Consider the following 20,908-nt stretch of genomic DNA (forward strand, 5'->3'; position numbering starts at 1 on the left):
CCATTCACACTCACATTCACACCTACGCTCAATTTAGAGTCACCAGTTAACCTAACCTGCATGTCTTTGGACTGTGGGGGAAACCGGAGCACCCGGAGGAAACCCATGCGGACACGGGGAGAACATGCAAACTCCGCACAGAAAGGCCCTCGCCGGCCCCGGGGCTCAAACCCAGGACCTTCTTGCTGTGAGGCGACAGCGCTAACCACTACACCACCGTGTCGCCCCCTCATTATCTCTATCCGCTTTATCCTGTTCTACAGGATCGCAGGCAAGCTGGAGCCTATCCCAGCTGACTATGGGCGAGAGGCGGGGTACACCCTGGACAAGTCGCCAGGTCATCACAGGGCTGACACATAGACACAGACAACCATTCACATTCACACCTACGGTCAATTTAGAGTCACCAGTTAACCTAACCTGCATGTCTTTGGACTGTGGGGGAAACCAGAGCACCCGGAGGAAACCCACACGGACACGGGGAGAACATGCAAACTCCGCACAGAAAGGCCTTTGCCAGCCACGGGGCTCGAACCTGGACCTTCTTGCTGTGAGGCGACAGCGCTAACCACTACACCACCGTGCCGCCCGCCTCTGGGATCCAAAAAAAAAAGAAAGAAAGAAAGAAAGAAAGAAAGGGGAAAAAAATGTAAGGACTTGATGAACTAAAATGAAATTTGTTAACATGTTGTAAAAACACTGTTCCTTATTTTGAGGGAAATTTCAGTCATTTAAATCACACCTTTCTTGATTTACCCTGCAATTCCTCGGAAGTGTTTACTCTTGACATGAAGGGACAGATTGCACAAAAGGAAGAGTGTCGAAGAGCATGGACACTTCCTGTATGGACTTTCCCTTGGCAGCAAAAACAATGCCTTTAAATGATTTCCTTGGCAATGGATCAAGACTAGAATTTTAATTACTGCATCTGGCTAATCAGCTAGTCAGCTATTGGCAGGGGTAAGTGGTATAAATGGTCTAGTAGGGCTAAGTACGAAAAGGTCAAAATGTCAGTATAAGCTTGCATTTTTTGGCATCTAAATCAAATTATGTGATGTTAACAAATGTTTTTAAATGGATTGATGAGGAATTTTGCAGAACAGCAAAATAAATGTTTTGAAAGTATAAAATACACAGAAAGGTATAAAGACGCAAGAAGCAAGTCTAAGGCTGATTTCTTTCTAGCCCAGACTGTAGATTCACACAGACTATCAGCAACTGTCATGTCATGTCAAGTCATGTCAGGTGGTTACATTGATCTTTTATACACTATATTGCCAAAAGTATTTGCTCACCCATCCAAATTATCGGAATCAGGTGTTCCAATCACTTCCATGGCCACGGGTGTATAAAATCAAGCACCTAGGCATCCAGACTGTTTTTACAGTTTGGAGCTGGCCCCTTCCTCTTCCAACATGACTGTGCACCAGTGCACAAAGCAAGGTCCATAAAGACATGGATGACAGAGTCTGGTGTGAATGAACTTGACTGGCCTGCACAGAGTCCTGACCTCAACCCGATAGAACAGCTTTGGGATGAATTAGAGCGGAGACTGAGAGCCAGGCCTTCTCGTCCAACATCAGTGTGTGACCTCGCAAATGCGCTTCTGGAAGAATGGTCAAAAATTCCCATAAACACACTCCTAAACCTTGTGGACAGCCTTCCCAGAAGAGTTGAAGCTGTTCTAGCTGCAAAGGGTGGACCGACGTCATATTGAACCCTATGGATTAGGAATGGGATGTCACTTAAGCTCATATGTGAGTCAAGGCAGGTGAGCAAATACTTTTGGCAAGATAGTGTATGTCATCAGGCACATGTGAAATCCAGTCGCAGATAGAACGAACATGAACAAGGTGGATTATTTACTATAGCTTTTTTTTTTATATTTGTGGAGGAGAAGTTAAAGATTAGTAGATAGACTAAGCACGTATTGTCCAGTTAAAGTGCACATTACACAAAAAGTGAGTGTGAATGGTTGTTTGTCTCTGTGTGTCAGCCCTGCGATGACCTGGCGACTTGTCCAGGGTGTACCCCGCCTCTCACCCATAGTCAGCTGGGATAGGCTCCAGCTTGCCCATGACCCTGTCGAACAGGATAAGCAGCTACAGATAATGGATGGATGGATGGATGGATGGATGGAACTGAAAGCATTAGAAACCATGAATACAGCTACTGATCTGCCTTTATAGAGAAAGAAAGAGAGAGTTTGCCCTACATTATTCTTATTAAGCTATCGATGAGTTCTTGTGATGTAACGCATTGCTCAACCCTAATAGTTTTGCTTTTAAGCTATTGACAGATATTAGATTTTAGCCCTTGAACTAATCAGAACCAGTTCGCACTGGTTATTGCGTATTTTGAAAACTGCTTCTGTTTGCATATAAAAATCTATAAATAACACTTTATGTGCAATTTTTAAAAAATGGAACTGGCATCACTTGCTTTTTGAGTAAGATTTCAGCTGCAGTGATGAAAGTTATAAAATGGGATTTGGGATTTGACCAAGGGGAAGTCATCAAGGTTTTTTTTTTTTTTAACAGAATCAGAACACAGGGGTATTTTCACTGAAACATCCCCTTTGGCCTGTATGAACTCTGCACTACACAGAGTGGCAGTGTGTGTGTGTGTGTGTGTGTGTGTGTGTGTGTGTGTGTGTGTGTGTGTGTGTGAGAGAGAGAGTGAGAGAGAGCATATGTTATCTTTCAAAGCAATGGGTCAAAGTGTGTTTGCCTTACACGTGCTGAGAGGTTGATAAAAACATTTTGCATTTTTTATTTGATTGAATTTAATGCATTTTATTCCATGTTAGTGTAATTTTAAAGTATATTCACGTCACATGACTGATAAAACGTGAAGACATGAATTGTGATTATTTTTAATAACCTGTAATAACTTGAATAAAGTTCATTAAGTGTGGATCACACTACACCTTTACTCATCATCCAAATAAAAAGCTCAAACAGGTGTGAACAGTCTGATAAATCGTGTGCGGCGAGTGGGCGCGGTGTGGGTTATGCACAAAAAATAATTGCATTAATTATGTCATATGCAAAATAGAGGGCGTGAACAATATGTAAACGAGAGTCAAACTGAAACCTTGAAAATCACACCTTATTTCCATGTCAAGTACACACCTGATTAAAGGTGACAAAAAACTGTTCCAAATATGATCAGAACACCAAATAATTGAGTGAAGATGTGTGTGTGTGTGTGTGTGTGTGTGTGTGTGTGTGTGTGTGTGTGTGTGTGTGTGTGTGTGTGTGTGCATAGCGTTAAAAAGGTAAATGTAAATGAAAACCTTTTCACGTGTTTACACACTCACTGACCACTTTAATAAGAACTTGTTCTTGGCTACAGGAATGGAACTTCTGCTCTTCTGCTGTTGCACGCTGAGATGCTTTTCTGCTCAACACGGTTGTAAAGAGTTGCTATGAGTTACTATATCCTTCCTGGCAAAAAACCTCGAACCAATCTGGCCATTTTCCTCTGACCTCTCTTATCAACAAGGCATTTGTTTCCACCCACAGAACTGTCACTCATTCAACGTTTTTTTGTTTTTCGCACCATTATGTTTGTGTAAACTCTAGATATTGTTGTATGTGAAAACCCCAGGAGATCAGCAGTTTCTGAAATACTCAAACCAGTCCATCTGGCTCAAACCAACACCCATGCCACAGTGAAAGAAAGTCACACTTTGAGATCACAATTTTTCCCATTCTGATGTTTAATGTGAACATTAACAGATGATTTTGATTTGATGCCTTGTGATTGGCTGATTAGAGAACTGCATAAAACAGCAGGTGGATGGGTGTAACTAATAAAGTGGCCGGTGAGTGTACGTCCTTTGAACTGTTTGAAAATAATTTTGAGCAACATTCTGATTGTTTTGTATTCTGAATTCTCTCACTCGGATAGTTTATGCTATTGTTTTAGGCCTGTCTCAGCTCCTGTCCTTCCACTGCTTTGTTGCACTATTTTTGTTTGTTTGTCTCATCTCATTATCTCTAGCCGCTTTATCCTTCTACAGGGTTGCAGGCAAGCTGGAGCCTATCCCAGCTGACTACGGGCGAAAGGCGGGGTTCACCCTGGACAAGTCGCCAGGTCATCACAGGGCTGACACATAGACACAGACAACCATTCACACTCACATTCACACCTACGCTCAATTTAGAGTCACCAGTTAACCTAACCTGCATGTCTTTGGACTGTGGGGGAAACCGGAGCACCCGGAGGAAACCCACGCGGACACGGGGAGAACATGCAAACTCCACACAGAAAGGCCCTCGCCGGCCACGGGGCCCAAACCCGGACCTTCCCGCCGTGAGGTGACAGCGCTAACCACTACACCACCGTGCCGTCTTGTTTGTTTGTATGGTGTTTAATAATTGATTGCTTGTCCAGGTCAGGGACGCGGCTCGCGGACAGATGTAAATTGGCCTACGGATTCTCTCTTCGGCGCTGTTTACACCTGCCATTAACACGAGTCCTGGGGGATGAGGTCACAAGTGGTCAGCTCTCAGTACAAGTGCTAATGGTGTCAAATGTGTCCCAAAGACGCATTGAGATCCAATCACTTTGACCACATTCGGAGGCGGTCTGGGCTGTGAACATTATATGAAGGAGTGTGTATGCATATGCGTTCTTGGCCGCATTTAAGGACCACCTACTCGACTGATGTTCTCCATATAAGTGGAAGTACGTGCTCATTCACACACCAACAGCGTTATATTAAAGTGTGACTATTAAAGGTGATATTTGATTCTTTTAATTTCTGGTAGACTAGGCACGGGAAGTGCAGTGCTGCCGCCAGCCAGTTTAAAACAACACCAAGAACAACAACAACTAGATAGATACTGTGACTAAAGTCACAGTGATTTGCACTAGCTGACCTGAACAAAATAAAAAATAAAAAAAAAACTGGTTGAAAAAAATCATGAAAATTGACAGAGTTATAAGTGATCGAAAAAAAGCCTGTTTTTTCATGGATCATTCTGGTCGGTGATCCAGATCAGCACCAAAAGTCACAGCAACTTAATTCAGCCCAGAGTTATTCTTCATGTGAAATTTGGTGATGATTGGTTGAAAACTGAGGGAGAAATAGTCTCCTAAAATAATAATAATGAGAATAATTATAAGAATAATAAGAAAAGAAGAATAGAGTAGAAATATCCTGAGTGAGAGTAACAATTTGTGCTACTGCAGCTTGTGCAAATTAACAACGCATTTGGTCTTCGCAAACGGAAATGATGTACGTGTTTATATGCATATACGTAGAGCAAGGAAGTGAGCTCCAATCACAAGTGGTTACTCGAGATGCGTGTGAAGATGCTTTCTAATGCCAGGTGTGAACAGGGTCTTAGGATGTATGAATGTGTGATTGGCGGCCCGCCAGCCAACACATTGCAATTTTTCCTTTTACCTGATGGCACCAGACTGTGGAAACACTTTAGCTAAACTTTTTTCCTGAATTCTTGAAAAAGAATTTTTGCACCAAACATACCTTTTGAAATTGTGGCCAAAAAGTTCAACCTTGGTTTCATCAGACCATAACACATTTTCCCACATGCTTTTGGGAGAGTTGATGTATTTTTTTGCAAAATTTATCCGGGCCTGGATGTTTTTCTTTGACCCTACCTCATAGTCCAGACATATGGAGAATACGGGGGATTGTTGTCACATGTAGTACACAACCAATACTTACCAGAAATTCCTGCAGCTCCTTCAGTGTTGCTGTAGGCCTCTTGGCAGCCTCCCTGACCAGTTTTCATCTTGTCTTTTCATCAATTTTGGAGGGACGTCCAGTTCTCGGTAATGTCACTGTTGTCCCATATTTTCTCCACTTCTTGATGCCAGTCTTCACTGTGCTCCATGGTATATCTAATGCCGTGGAAATGTTTTTGTCCCCTTCTCCTGACTGATACCTTTCAACAACGACATCCCGTTGATGCTTTGTAAGCTCTCTGTGAACCCTGGCTTTTGCTGGAGGATGCAACTGAGTAAATGTCTGAACTTTATTTGGGGTTAATCAGAGTCATTTGAATCGATGACAGGTGTGAACCCAAAAAGACTGAATGCTGTAATTAAATCAAAAGGTGCTTCAACAAAGTATTAGTTTAAGGGTGTGCACGCTTATGCAACCAGCTTATTGGACATTTTTTAGTTTTTATGTTTTTCCCCCTAACAGATTTTTTTGTTTTTCAATTGAGTTGTACAGGTTATAGGTGGGCGGCACGGTGGTGTAGTGGTTAGTGCTGTCGCCTCACAGCAAGAAGGTCCGGGTTCGAGCCCCATGGCCGGCGAGGGAACTTTCTGTGTGACGTTTGCATGTTCTCCCCATGTCCGCGTGGGTTTCCTCTGGGTGCTCCGGTTTCCCCCACAGTCCAAAGACATGCAGGTTAGGTTAACTGGTGACTCTAAATTGACCGTAGGTGTGCATGCGAGTGTGAATGGTTGTCTGTGTCTATGCGTCAGCCCTGTGATAACCTGGCGACTTGTCCAGGGTGTAGCCTGCCTTTCGCCCATAGTCAGCTGGGATAGGCTCCAGCTTGCCTGTGACCCTGTAGAACAGGATAAAGCGGCTAGAGATAATGAGATGAGATGAGGTTATAGGTCACATTAAAGGTGGGAAAAGTTTTGAAATTATTTATCATGGTCTCATTTTTTTACATCAGAAAAACCTATCATTTTAACGGAGTGTGTACACTTTTTATATCCAGGGTGCCTAAGACTTTTGCACAGTACTGTACTGGTATATACCCTGCTGTAACTTTGTATCATTGCCAAGTCTTATTGCGTGTTTTTGTAATTTTAGGTCCAAGTCTGGGTTACTTGTTCCTATTTTTTTTTTTTTAACTTCTATCTGCAACTGGATTATGGTTTACCATTGTATAACGTTTCCCACCTCTGCTGTGGCACCATCTACTGACAATGATTTCTGGATTAGATTCAGTCAGGTCAATGCTGATTATACGCACTTATATCCTGCATGTTACATAAAGATATCTAAGGCTTAAGATAGCAAGACTTATTATTAAGCCCTGTGATGACCTGGCGACTTGTCCAGGGTGTACCCCGCCTTTCGCCTGTAGTCAGCTGGGATAGGCTCCAGCTTGCCTGCGACCCTGTAGAGGGATAAAGCGGCTAGAGATAATGAGATGAGATGAGATGAGATGAGACTTATTATTAACCAATAGTTTTTTCCACTCTTCATATGGCAGAAACAGGCTTCCACAAATTTAATACCTGCCCGTTGGTCATATTAAATGATTCATGCTGATGTGAATAATTTGGTTAAATTAATGATTGGATAATCGTAAATTGATCCGTTCATTTCAACTTGTGTTGACAATGTGAAATTAAAAAAAAATAAATAAAATCAAAACAAATTCAGCATTGGGTTGGATGTTGGTGGTCCAAACAAATATCTTGTCTCCTGTTTAAAGAGCGCTCACCTATAAATTTCACTTCCTCATATTTAGATGTGTGCAACACATAACTTTCAACTGTAGTTTATTATTATTATTATTAGTAGTAGTAGTAGTAGTAGTAGTATTTACCTCGATATTAAAAAATGCAAGGTGCATAGATTTGTGAGCTTACAGTTCACCTTGATAAACTTGGTGCAAAGAGCTAACAGCTATTTCACAATCCCACTTCCACAACTGGTCCAATCCTGTTATGTCATTTACTGGCTCTCTTTCTTAACGACTCTTTCTTAATGGTATCATTAAATCAGCAGTTTGATGATTTTCCACACGCACACACAGACGTACAAATATCCAGAGTGCATTTCTCATTGCGATAATCTATTCCATGACACAAACAGCAGGCACTTTTCACTGGAGTGTATGGCAGCAGTCGTGTTTCAACAAAAAGACATTATGTGCAAATGAAACGGAATGAAATAAAATACAGTACAATGAACAAAAATGAAAATATGTGTAAAAAAGGTGAAAATTCTAAAGTAATTTCTATCTCACGCACTTCATCAGATTTTCATATCAGACTATCATGAAGTGTGAGTGCAGGCTTACACGAGAAGACAAGATTCAACATTCAAGAAGACGTTAACAGCCTGTTAACAGCGTCACAGCGGCGTAAGACTGTTATGAAGCCTATGTTAAGGCTCTTCGAGGTGGCGCAGTATGTTTGCAGTGCGTCTTGGTCTAACAAATGAGTTCTTTCATAAATAGAATTATGCATAGGGAGTTAAGTGAGTAGTCAATTCACACTATATTCTTATTCTTATTGACACTAATATATACCATTAATCCATGGAGAAAATTGCTTTGGTGCATAGCAGGTAGTTGTTTTTAGATTAGATTAGCTATTTTAGCTAATTACCAGTCGTCTAGCATGACTCTGAAGGCAGGATCAGAGTTACTGGAAGATTTTTCCAGGTTGATCTTCTCATATGTATTTAAAAATATTGAAATTTGTCTCAGTGTTTAGGTAATAGAAACACTGATGCACTACTATAGCTAATAAAGCTCTCCGCTAATTAGTTTAGCTAATAGTTTTGTTAGTGCATCTGTTTCCAGCTATGTTTAAAAAAATTAGCATCTATATTTAACAACTAATTCTTAAATCATGTAGGTTGCAGATTAAACATCTGATATGTAATATATATATGCACTGAAATGTTCAAAAGTTGATGGCTTGTCTCAGTGCTTAGCTGGAAAGAAAAGGAAATTTAGAAGCACTAGCATTGCTATCAAAACTATTAGCTAGTTTGTTTAAAGGAGAACCGAAGGCAAATTTTTTAAAATCAAAATTCTATTTATCTCATTTTATTAAATATAGGAATGCATTTTTGATCGCTATTTTGTCGCTGCTATAGCAAGTGTTTGACATATGCTATGTAATATATCAGTCCATATGTCAAAGCAACGGCCGTAAACGAGATTCGTTGAGACCTGTGCGAGACATCGTAGGACGGAAGTAAAACATACAGCGGAAATCAAAGTGACCAACATCTGCCAACGTTTTCAAAAGACGCGCACGCCCTCTTTCGAATGCTGATGTAATCAAGCCGGAAGTTTTGTTTGTTTTGATAGCAATCAGGAAAATTTGAAAAAAGTAGGCAGTAATCGTCAATTTAACTCGTTTTTGTGCAATATTTTGTTTGGAAAATAGTTTTCAAAATGGCGGCGCTGACACTTCATGTTTCGAAGTCTCACACAAGTCTCGTGAAAATCACGCAAATAAGCGACGCCTGCCGTGGACCAAACAAACTAAATTCAACATGGCTAAAAACCGAATAGGTTGATAAGTATAATATTTAATTGCAGTTAGTTGCCAATACGAATCATGATATAAGGTTACTAAAACCGAAAATGGAATTGAATAACACGTTAATTAAGAAATAAAGCAAGTTTAAAAATGACTTCAGTTCCCCTTTAACTCATAGCTTTGTCAGCATTGCTAGTGCATCTATGTTTCCATCTGTTTTGTTAACTAGCACTATCTGCTTTTATTAGTAATATTTATCTAACTAGCATCTATATTTATCAAGTCAAGTCGCCGGTGATTAGTTTTAGAAACCATGTCGCAGAATAATGTTATTAAAAGCTATACAGTATTTAATTGTTCTAACTTGATAATATATATTTTTCAGTCCTTTAAGGTCCAGAGCTCCTTTTGTTTTTGTGTCGAAATGACCAAAAGAAGTTACTAGGTGCTAACAATCGGACACTCTTTTTGAATATTTGTAATTAGCCAAAGACTGGATTTGGTGTCAACCTTTTATGGAATATTAGCTATATGTTCATCTTAAGCCGAATGCATCATATCTTGACTGTGTGACTACTTCTGATGGTTCGTTTCCAAATTAATACTGTATATAAAAAGTATGCTCAGGAGGTGTTGTGATATGGAAATCGAACTTGTACGATCAAGCAATAGTTCCATCACCAGTTTCTGCTTCATGAATACATGTTAGAGCACGTAAAACACACAATTATGTTGCTGAGGTTAAAAAAAGCTTTATCGCTATAAAGCAGTTCTCCTGACCCATATATTACACTAATGTGTATACTGACTGTTGTATTGCTAATAAACCATCCTTTTCTCTCTCTGCCAATAATCTCAAAGCAGGAGGATGAGCAGCAGAATAGTTCAGTCATCTCAGAAATATAGACAAGTGTTGGTCTGGATATGGTTGGTGCCATCATTCTGGTATCATCTCCTACTCCATCTATTCTGACCCTGCTGGAGCAGCGTTGGGCAGCCTTGTGATGTTGGGCTCTGAACCAATGTGATTCTCGTTGTTTTCAAAGCCATCGTTGTTGTAAACTACTGTGTTGTGCTGCTCCATCTCTCTGGCTTTTTTACGCTGTAGGTCCAGCAGCACAGCCTTGTTTACGGATGGACCTGAAGAAAAATGCAACAGAGGTTTCACTGAAGATCTGGTATTTACAGAGAGGGTCCATTTAGTTATACAGAGGCTTGCATAAGTATTCACCCCCTTGAGCTTTTCCTATATATGGTAGTCAGGCAACTTGGTAATGGACACAAGTGGGATTATATGTCATGAATCTACACAAAGTATCCCATAATATTGAACTGCGGGGATCAATGTAGATTCCAAAAAAAAAATATTTAAAAAAAAAAAACATATCAAATACTGTTTTGGGTGGCACGGTGGTGTAGTGGTTAGCGCTGTCGCCTCACAGCAAGAAGGTCCGGGTTCGAGCCCCGTGGCCGGCGAGGGCCTTTCTGTGTGGAGTTTTCATGTTCTCCCCGTGTCCGCGTGGGTTTCCTCCAGGTGCTCCGGTTTCCCCCACAGTCCAAAGACATGCAGGTTAGGTTAACTGGTGACTCTAAATTGAGCGTAGGTGTGAATGTGAGTGTGAATGGTTGTCTGTATCTATGTGTCAGCCCTGTGATGACCTGGCGACTTGTCCAGGGTGTACCCCGCCTTTTGCCCGTAGTCAGCTGGGATAGGCTCCAGCTTACCTGCGACCCTGTAGAACAGGATAAAGCAGCTAGAGATAATGAGATGAGATGAGATACTGTTTTGGAGACCCAGTAAATATGTACAAAAACATTCTCTGGTCTAATGACATCAAAACTGAACATTTTTGGCCTTGGAACAAAGTGCTATGCTCATAACATTGAGAACACTGTGAAGCATGGTGGTGTTCTCACTGTGAAAGCGATGGAGACGTTGGAGCAGAGGTTCACCTTCCAACAGGATGATGACTCTGAGCATTCTGTCAAAGCAACACTGCAAAGCCCATACCCCAATCTTTCCTACAGTCTCCATCCAGTCTGACAGATTTTGAGCAAATTTACAAAAAAAAAACAAGATCAACTGTGAGCTACTGCTCACTTACATATCCCCCCGCTCTCTTATATCAGAATGCAAGCAATCGAAGGAATAGGACACTTATTATGAATGTTGACTTCAACAAATAATGAACCCTGAAACAATAAAGTAAAGAGCAGTGTCTCTCGCCAGGGATTTCAAACAGCATCCTGGGAAACTGTCATTTTGAAATTGCATTTTGCTTTTTGAAATAGCGTCAAAATCCACGCTATATGTTTTGTAAATACATTCAGTCGGTAAACAGGAAGTCGATGTGCAACAGACCTGAAAACGGTATACACTGTATAGAACCCCAAGCTGAAGCTCGGTACCAAATATCAAGCAGTTGTGATTGTAGTTGCTGAGAAAAATGTTACAAAATTTTTGTAAATCCACGCTATATATGTTTCGTAAATACATTCAGTCGGTAAACAGGAAGTTGACATGCGACAGACCTGAAAACGGTATACACGGTATAGAACCCCAAGCTGAAGTTTGGTACCAAGTACCAAGTGGTTATGATTTGTGGTTGCTGAGAAAAAGGGTGTTTCGGATGGACAGAGATATGGACGGACAGAGGTAAACCAGTATACCCCCCTCCTTCAGAGCGGGGGTATAAAAAGAGCAAAAAAAAAAAAATCAATATCCAAATGTTTATAGCTGATAGTGACGTATCCCAGGAGACTTATAGCGGTAATTGTGCTCCCAGGGTGTAAATATTCATGTAACCAAAAATCTTTTGGATTTTTTTTCTTGCTTAATTAACTTTTGTGTCACAATAAAATAGATTTGCACCCTCAAATGTAAAAATCTTAATTAAGTCAATTGTGATTCCAAATGTGTGTGTGTGGGGGGGTTGAATACTTATGGATAGACTTTGATTAAAGATATAGCAGAAAAGTTGACTTTAATTGGTAGTGTTATGGTACAACAGATTAGCTTTACCACCATACTAGTAATATCATCACACAGAGAGAGAGAGAGAGAGAGAGAGAGAGAGAGAGAGAGAGAGAGAGAGCGAGAGAGAGCACACACAGAGAGAGAGGGAGAGTGAGCACACACAGAGAGAGAGAGCACAGAAAGAGAGCACACAGAGAGAGAGAGCACAGAGAGAGAGAGAGAGCACAGAGAGAGCACAGAGAGAGAGCACAGAGAGAGAGAGAGAGCACAGAGAGAGCACAGAGAGAGAGCCAGAGAGAGAGAGAGCACAGAGAGAGACAGCGAGAGAGAGCACAGATAGAGAGCACACAGAGAGAGAGCGAGAGAGAGAGAGAGCACACAGAGAGAGAGAGAGCACAGAAAGAGAATGCACACAGAGAGAGAGAGAGAGAGAGAGAGAGAGAGAGAGAGTGCAAGAGAGAGCACACAGAGAGAGAGGGAGAGAGAGCACACAGAGAGAGAGAGCACAGAGAGAGAGAGAGTGAGAGAGAGTGCACAGAGTGAGAGAGAGAGAGAGTGCACAGAGAGAGAGAGTGCACAGAGTGAGAGAGTGCACAGAGTGAGAGAGAGAGTGCACAGAGTGAGAGAGAGAGCACAGAGTGAGAGAGAGAGAGTGCAGAGTGAGAGAGAGAGAGAGCACAGATTGAGAGAGAGAGAGTGCACAGAGTGAGTGAGAGAGAGTGCACAGAGATAGAGAGTGCACAGATTGAGAGAGTGAGAGAGAGAGAGAGAGAGAGAGAGAGAGAGCACAGAGTGGGAGAGAGAGAGAGTGCACAGAGTGAGAGTGAGAGAGAGAGTGCACAGAGTGAGAGAGAGAGTGCACAGAGTGAGAGAGAGAGTGCACAGAGTGAGAGAGAGTGCACAGAGTGAGAGAGAGAGTGCACAGAGTGAGAGAGAGAGTGCACAGAGTGAGAGAGAGTGCACAGAGTGAGAGAGAGAGTGCACAGAGTGAGAGAGAGTGCACAGAGTGAGAGAGAGAGAGAGAGAGAGAGAGAGAGAGAGAGAGAGAGAGAGAGAGAGAGAGAGAGAGAGTGCACAGAGTGAGAGTGAGAGAGAGAGTGCACAGAGTGAGAGAGAGAGAGTGCACAGAGTGAGACAGAGAGAGTGCACAGAGTGAGAGAGTGCACAGAGTGAGAGAGAGAGAGAGAGAGTGCACAGAGTGAGAGTGAGAGAGTGCACAGAGTGAGAGAGAGTGCACAGAGTGAGAGAGAGAGTGCACAGAGTGAGAGAGAGAGAGAGAGAGTGGACAGAGTGAGAGAGAGAGAGAGAGAGAGAGAGAGAGAGAGTGGACAGAGTGAGAGAGAGTGCACAGAGTGAGAGAGAGAGTGCACAGAGTGAGAGAGAGAGTGCACAGAGTGAGAGAGAGAGTGCACAGAGTGAGAGAGAGAGAGCACAGAGTGAGAGAGAGAGTGCAGAGTGAGTGAGAGAGAGTGCACAGAGTGAGTGAGAGAGAGTGCACAGAGTGAGTGAGAGAGAGTGCACAGAGTGAGTGAGAGAGAGTGCACAGAGTGAGAGTGCACAGAGTGAGAGTGCACAGAGTGAGAGAGTGCACAGAGTGAGAGAGAGTGCACAGAGTGAGAGAGAGAGAGTGCACAGAGTGAGAGAGAGAGAGTGCACAGAGTGAGAGAGAGAGAGAGTGCACAGAGTGAGAGAGAGAGAGTGCACAGAGTGAGAGTGTGCACAGAGTGAGAGAGAGTGCACAGAGTGAGTGAGAGAGAGAGTGCACAGAGTGAGTGAGAGAGAGAGTGCACAGAGTGAGAGAGAGAGTGCACAGAGTGAGAGAGAGAGAGGGGGCACATAGAGAGAGAGAGAGAGAGAGAGAGAGAGAGAGCGCACACATAGAGAGAGAGAGAGAGAGAGAGCGCACAGAGAGAGAGAGAGAGAGAGAGAGAGAGAGAGAGAGATTGTCATACCGAAGAAGCTGAGCAACACAGGCAGGAAGATGAGGCCGTGTGCCAGTCCCAGCAGCGTGATGATCAGATTCAGCCGGAAGAAGAAGATCTGAATGAGCTGAGCTTTAGCGAATGCCAGCACGATAATTCCAGGCAGGTTAGTCATAGCGACACCAGCAAACACCTGTCAGACACGACACACGGTACATGACTCAGTGAAAGCACCATCACACACATATAATGGGAAGAATCCTGCTTTTGGCAGCTATTAATAGAAAGTGCTTTAAGAATATTAGGAGCACCATCTTCAAGCAACAGATTAGCACTGTTACCAACGGTTTTGGACACTGAGAACCATAGCTCTAGCTCTAAACTTATTCCTGGTATAGGTAACTGAAGCACTTACCGCACTGCCCATCTTCACCGTAGCATCTTTGGCTCTTTCCACCTTAGTAGGCAAAGTGCTCAGGGCGAAGGAGCGTGTTAGATGAGACACAAACTCCACTGAAATCCCCACAGCCTGGAGAAAGAGAGACAGAAGACACCATGACGGACAAGTTATGACAAGCCAAGTCAAGTTTATTTGTATAGCGCTTTTAACAATAAACATTGTCGCAAAGCAGCTTGACAGAATTTGAACAACTTAAAATATGAGCTAATTTTATCCCTAATCTATCCCCAATGAGCACGCCTGTGGCGACGGTGGCAAGGAAAAACTCCCATCATCCTCCAGGACAGCTCATTATCAGGGTCTTGGGCCTAATATATAGTGTTAAATATAATCTATAGCTATATTTAAATTATACTTTTATACCACAGTGTTGTTCAATTTCTCAAACGTGATGAGTCAGAATGCATTGATTATTTTTTTTTTTACAACAGCAGCAGCTCTGATGATCTGAAACATCAGCTGTCATTCACATGATAATGTACTACTTCTAATATGTTATGATAGATGATAGAACTTGAGCATTAAATTAATTAGCATCTGAATTGATGAGCATTATATGAAAAGTAGACGGCCTTTCGATTTCATAAAATTGATGAAATTTAGTTCACTCTGAAATTTGGTCATTGGGATATATGTTTATTTCTCTAATATATATATATATATATATATATATATATATATATATATATATATATATATATATCAGGCTGTTCTGTGGCTGGGAAGTTATTTAATTTGAAGGGAGTAAAACAAATGTGCATGAAATCGCTTGCTTCGTGCAGTCAAGCAGACAGAGGAAGTTCGTGTGTGTGTGCGCATGCGCAGGTTTACCTTTGAGCGTGCACTGACAGTTCCATCAATCTGTCGCTAAACGAACAGCTGATCATACCGAGGTGCTCGCTGAGCGCCGATATTTATTAGTTTGGTCCTGCGTTTCCTTTCTTTCACAAATATAACGTCTTTTCTTCTCACTTTCTTTCCGTTACTGTAGTCGGTCTTTCACATTTCATTCGCACACTCACGTCCTCCATTTTTCTCTCCTGTTTCAAATTTGTATCCCACAATGCCTTGCACGATCAGGGAAAGCCCACCACATAATGCATGATGTAGTATCTTGTATTGGGTCATGGTGAAGCAGGAAAAAATAGCAGAGAATTTCAGGCCACGTGGATCTAAATTCATTAATTGTTCTATTTTTTTTTTTTAACTAATAAAATTGGAAGTCTGTGATTCGAGTTCAGTAGCTTTCGCTCCACTAAACAAAAATAATTAGGTGTCGGGAAAATTCTTTTTATGACCTACACTTGAAAATCGGAAAGGCAGTCTATCTTTAATAGTTCATTATAAACGATTAAAATAGTGCATTATATTCATGACAACACATTCGCAGGGAATTGTATGGTGGACAATCTACATAATATAAGGCTGATACCGTACATCAACAGTTATGTAACAAAGAACAATGTATGATTGTTGCTATGGTGATTCAGTGTAAAAATGTCTTCAAAATGGATGGCTTGTCAATTTCAAGTTTCTAGGTATCATCACAAGCTACGTTTTTTTCTTTGTTTTATTACATAGATGATAACAGGAGCTAAATTATGTTGCATATTTTTACAGTTCGGAAAAAAAATTAAGCATTGATTAAATTGCTGTAGTATAAGAGAGATAAAACACTTCAGGACATGCTGTTATGGGAAAGTAATTAACTCTGTTGTCACATTAAATCTGCTTTGCGTCAGTCTGTATGGCAGCACCCTGTCTTTGATTTTTTCCCTATAACCCCCCCCGCCCCCCAGTGTTTTATTCCTCACGTAATACATCCCAAATTTGCTGTACTTGATACTGTGTGGTATAAACCTGTTACAAAGCCTTTAATTCCTTTTCACTCACCGTGACGAGGTTGATTAGCGACACGGCATTGTAGTCGATGTTCCACAGTGTCATGACCCCCACTGTATCCACGGTGATCATCACTATGGTGAGGAGGTTGAGAAGACCCGAGCGCAGGTCCATGCCGAGCAGGATGCAGCACACCACGAAGGTGGGTAACAAACAGAGCGACAGGTTCACCAGGCCCTCAAAGACAATGCTAGTGTACTGTTCATAGTACACGTACGTCACGCTGCAGAGGAGATGGAGAGCATGAATCATGTTATACACAACCAATTATCTCAGTCCATGACTATTACATCATGATCATTCATAATGATTGAGTCTAAACGGAGACAAATTGGTATATTGCATTGACATTGTCACACAGTGTGAATTGTTGACCATATTAAAAGACAAACAACTACAGTGGGGAAAACAAGTATTTGATCCCTTGCTAATTTTGTTGGTTTGGCCACTAATAAAGACTCGATCAGTCTGTAATATTAATGGTAGGTGTAGTCTAACATGCTGAGACAGAATATCACAAAGAAAATCAAGAAATCGACTTTAAAGAATTTGTATTAATTTATTTGCATTTTATTGAGGAAAATAAGTATTTGAACCCTCTTGCCAAAAGGACTTAGTACTTTGTGGCAAACCCCTTATTAGCAAGCACAGAGGTCAGACGTTTTTTGTAGTTGATGACCAGGTTTCTGCACATATTAGGAGGAATTTTGGTCCATTCTTCTTTGCAAATGACCTCTAAATCATCAAGATTCCATGGCTGTCGCTTGGCAACTCTGAGCTTCAGCTCTCTCCATAGATTTTCTATAGGATTCAGGTCCGGAGACTGGCTGGGCCACTCCATGACCTTGATATGTTTCTTCTTCAGCCATTCCTTGGTTGCCTTGGCTGTATGCTTTGGGTCATTATCCTGCTGGAAGACCCATCCACGACCCATTTTAAGCTTCCTGGCAGAGGGAAGGAGGTTTTCACTTAGGATTTTATGGTACATGGCTCCGTCCATCCTCCCATTGATACAGTGAAGTAGCCCTGTGCCCTGTGCAGAAAAACACCCCCAAAGCATAATGTTACCACCTCCATGCTTGACAGTGGGGATGGTGTCCTTGGGGTCATAAGCAGCATGTCTCTCCCTCCAGACACGACGGGTTGAATTGATGCCAAAGAGCTCAATTTTTGTCTCATCTGACCATAACACCTTCTCCCAGTCACTCTCCAAGTCATTCAGATGTTCATTGGCAAAGTTCAGGGGGGCCTGCACATGTGCTTTCTTAAGCAGGGGTACTTTGCGAGCACTGCAAGATGTTAGACCATTGCGGTGTAAAGTGTTACCAACTGTTTGCTTGGTGACTGTGATCCCAGCTGCTTTAAGATCATCCACTAACTCTGCCCGTGTTGTATTAGGTCTATTTCTCACCGTTCTCATGATCCTGGAAACCCCACGAGGTGAGATCTTGTTTGGAGCCCCAGACCTAGGTCGATTGATGATCATGTTGTGAGTCTTGTACTTGCGCACAATTGTACCAACAGTTGTCACCTTAACGCCCAGCTTCTTGCTAATGGTTTTGTAGCCCATACCGGTCTTGTGCAGGTCTACAATCTTCTCCCTTAAATCCACAGAAAGCTCTTTAGTCTTTCCCATGTTGAAGAGTTTGGAGTCTGACAAACTGATTAATTCTGTGGCCAGGTGGCTTTTATACAAGTCATTAGTGGTATCAGGTGTCTTCAATTTAGGTGACAAGGTAATTTGGAGAGTCTAACTTGTCTGTATTAACAAGAACTCTTGATGGTTACTAGGGGATCAAATACTTCTTTTTCTCAATAAAATACAAATAAATTAATATAGATATTTAAAAGTTATTTTCTGGATTTTCTTTTTGATATTCTGTCTCCACATGTTAGAATACACCTACCATTAAAATTACAGACTGATCAAGTCTTTCTTAGTGGGTAAACCAACAAAATCAGCAAGGGATCAAATACTTGTTTTCCCCACTGTAGATCGTCAAAATGTAGCACACAATATTTACACATTTGAAGGTACTACTTTTCATTGCCTAAGACACGTCGAAAGAAACAAGCGTTTCCTAAACGTTTTGTTTCAAATGATTCTTGTCATTTCATATAGAAAAAAGGGTGTTGCCAATAGGGGGCGGTAGCGTTCCAGAATCATGTTCAACACAGTTTTTAAATTTGTTTCCAGCTAGTAAAATAAACAATAAATAGCCTATGACCACACCGATGTTGAATTCTTGATTGGTCAGAAGATGCTGATTAATCTTCTCTACCAGGAGCTCTAACAATCATAGGTTTATATTAATGCACTGACTCTAATACATTATATTATATGGACATGAGTGTTTTACTGGGGCGGCACGGTGGTGTAGTGGTTAGCGCTGTCACCTCACAGCAAGAAGGTCCGGGTTCGAGCCCCGGGGCCGGCGAGGGCCTTTCTGTGCGGAGTTTGCATGTTCTCCCCGTGTCCGCGTGGGTTTCCTCCGGGTGCTCCGGTTTCCCCCACAGTCCAAAGACATGCAGGTTAGGTTAACTGGTGACTCTAAATTGACCGTAGGTGTGAATGTGAGTGTGAATGGTTGTCTGTGTCTATGTGTCAGCCCTGTGATGACCTGGCGACTTGTCCGGGGTGTACCCCGCCTTTCGCCCGTAGTCAGCTGGGATAGGCTCCAGCTTGCCTGCGACCCTGTAAAAGGATAAAGCGGCGAGAGATAATGAGATGAGATGAGATGAGATGAGTGTTTTACTGGGAAATATGCCACTCGTATTTTTCAAACGAGCTCCATCCGGGACATGGTGAACCAAAACCGTGACTTAAAGCTCTGTATGTCACTCATGAGGAAATCAGTGAATTGTTTTGATAAATTTGGGTACTTTTTGTTTGTGAATGTGTCGATATAATAAAAAGAAAATCACACATTGGCTTGAAGATATGAAGTTTATCTTCTCGTGTTGAAAAACTTGCATTTTTCATACGAAATACATTGCGGATCTGAGTCACATATTTAAATAACATTGGCTGGCGTTGAGTGGTATATCAGATATATTCCACTCAGCTAACATGATACTGAACAAGTCGAAAACGAGTAGCTGAATGGAATATACGGTATCTGATATACCACGATAAAAACGCCAGCCAATATTATTATTATTATTATTATTATTATTATTATTATTATACATTCCTTTTGGGTGTTCAACGCATCTTTCTCTTTCAAAATTCTCTCAAAATCTTCCATGTTTGACAAAGCAAACCTAGCAGCCATGCTTGTTTACAAATCATCACAGTCGCTTGCTACTGCAGAAGTTTTACGTCTCCGACGTGTGACGTCATGTTGTCTTGACAACCATGCGATATCGTAAACCATATTCAATGTTCGTTCTCCATTGGGTAGAGTGACGTAATACACATAGGATAAGCGATATGCTAACAATATTGCATGCTATCAAACCAAATGAATGAAACCCGCTAGAAGGGAATAGAACATGTTTTTATTCCATGGAAAAACTGTCCTGTATGTAAAATATTTCACTCCAATGACATCACTCCCAGTGTTTTCCCGCTGACTAGACGTGCGTTATCAAAATGGCAAACTGGATCAAAATTAAAATTCTTTTGATTAACTTGCAGGGGGGTTTTTTTTGTGGATGTGTCCGTATAATATAAAGAACATTACACGGTGGCATGAAGATATGAAATTTATTTTCTCGTGTTGAAAATATATTCACCACTTGAAGATAAACTTCATTTCTTTGCGCAACCGTGTAATATCTTCGATATATGTTCTTGAGTAACAACTTATAGAAAGACGCTCCATTTAAATGGACAAAATATGGTGGACATGGCATTTTATGGAAAGAGACATGTATGTAACATTTATGGAAGGAGTCTCCGGTGTCAACGCTTTGCAAAAGTCAGAAGGAACAAGGTAAGATCTGAAACTATCACTTGTGACAAAATCCGAGAAAAAATTAGTCAAGAAGTAATCAGGAAAGAGGCAAATACATTTTCACAGCATTGTATATATTTCTGCCAATATTTCCTAGTTGAAGTTACATTTCTGTATATACAGTGAGAGTAAAAAGTATTTGATCCCTTGCTGATTTTGTTGGTTTGCCCACTAATAAAGACATGATCATTCTATACTTTTAATGGTAGATGTATTCTAACATGGAGAGACAGAATATCAAAACGAAAATCCAGAAAATAACTTTAAAGAATATATTTTAATTGATTTGTATTTCATTGAGGGAAATAAGTATTTGATCCCTCTTGCCAAAAGCACTTAATACTTGGTGGCAAAGCCTTTGTTTGCAAGCACAGCGGACAGACATTTGTTGTAGTTAACCACAAGGTTAGCACACATATCAGGGGGAATTTTGGCCCACTCTTCTTTGCAGATCCTC

At 41.4% G+C, this 20,908-nt stretch overlaps 1 protein-coding gene across 1 annotated transcript in view; it reads right to left on the bottom strand.

Annotated features, from left to right (window-relative positions):
• Nucleotides 1-10,195: 10,195 nt before the first annotated feature.
• npc1l1 (NPC1-like 1) overlaps nt 10,196-20,908 on the bottom strand; it is a 28,276-nt gene continuing 17,563 nt past the window's right edge. Inside the window, exons 16-19 of the mRNA XM_060931014.1 lie at nt 16,484-16,715; nt 14,546-14,659; nt 14,161-14,323; nt 10,196-10,371 (exon numbers count right to left, since the gene is read on the bottom strand). Of these exons, the coding sequence (XP_060786997.1) occupies nt 10,196-10,371; nt 14,161-14,323; nt 14,546-14,659; nt 16,484-16,715 (685 nt within the window). The remainder of the gene's footprint in view (nt 10,372-14,160; nt 14,324-14,545; nt 14,660-16,483; nt 16,716-20,908) is intronic.

The sequence above is a fragment of the Neoarius graeffei genome, chromosome 10 (assembly GCF_027579695.1).
Source record: "Neoarius graeffei isolate fNeoGra1 chromosome 10, fNeoGra1.pri, whole genome shotgun sequence".
NCBI classification, from domain to species: domain Eukaryota; kingdom Metazoa; phylum Chordata; class Actinopteri; order Siluriformes; family Ariidae; genus Neoarius; species Neoarius graeffei.